The 699-nt window shown below is 58.9% G+C and overlaps 1 protein-coding gene across 1 annotated transcript; it reads left to right on the plus strand.

The window, feature by feature from the left end:
* Positions 1-90: 90 nt before the first annotated feature.
* Positions 91-693, plus strand: LOC111644314 (nuclear cap-binding protein subunit 3-like; the record flags this gene model as incomplete). The annotated part of the gene is made up of 3 exons (XM_023393149.2): positions 91-262; positions 342-524; positions 628-693. Coding segments are annotated over 3 exons (421 nt in total), but the record flags the coding sequence as incomplete, so codon positions are not given.
* Positions 694-699: the final 6 nt, after the last annotated feature.

The following is a 699-nucleotide window of genomic DNA, read 5'->3' on the forward strand; positions in this document are numbered from 1 at the left end:
TCAGGTCAGAGCCGCCACCTGTCCTATCCTCTCCTCACCTGTCCTATCCTCTCCTCACCTGTCCTCACCTGACTCCACCTGTGTGTTGAGTTTTGTCTTTGTGTCTTGAGCAGGAACCGGATCGGGGGGTCGGGATCACAGAGCAGGACCAAATCGCCGTCGCCCACCAAGGTGACGGACGTGCGGCAGCTGCTGGAGGAGAAAAGACAGGGACTGTCTCAGCACAGATCGTCCCCCCCGGCGGCCAGCAGCGGGAAAACAGGTGTGCAGGTGTTAAAGTGACAGATGTGATATTTCAGTGTGACTGTACCAGCTGATCAGCGTTGATTCTGCGTCTGCAGACGTGCGGCAGAGGCTGGGGAAGAGACGCTACTCCCCCGACAGACAACGCTCCCCCTCCCCCGTCTCCCCCAGAGAGACTCCCCCAGTCAGAGAACCAATCAGAGACGTTCATCGCAGACTGGGCGTGGCCAGTCAAGACAACAGAGGCCTCTACTCCAACTCATCCAAAGACAGAAAGACAGGTACGGAGGGAGGGGTCAGTGTTTCCTCAGGAGTTCCTGATGTGACACACAGCTAATGTTTGTGTTTGTGTTGTTTAAACCCCGCCCCCTGCCCCGCCCCCAGGCGGCCTGTGGAGCAGACTCGGCTCTAGCGACGACAGCAGCTCCGGACATCACGACCGCAGACCGAGCGGCC

The sequence above is a fragment of the Seriola lalandi genome, unplaced genomic scaffold (assembly GCF_002814215.2).
Source record: "Seriola lalandi dorsalis isolate HSWRI2012SDOR001 ecotype SW California unplaced genomic scaffold, Sedor1 jcf7180002012450, whole genome shotgun sequence".
Classification (NCBI taxonomy): Eukaryota; Metazoa; Chordata; class Actinopteri; order Carangiformes; family Carangidae; genus Seriola; species Seriola lalandi.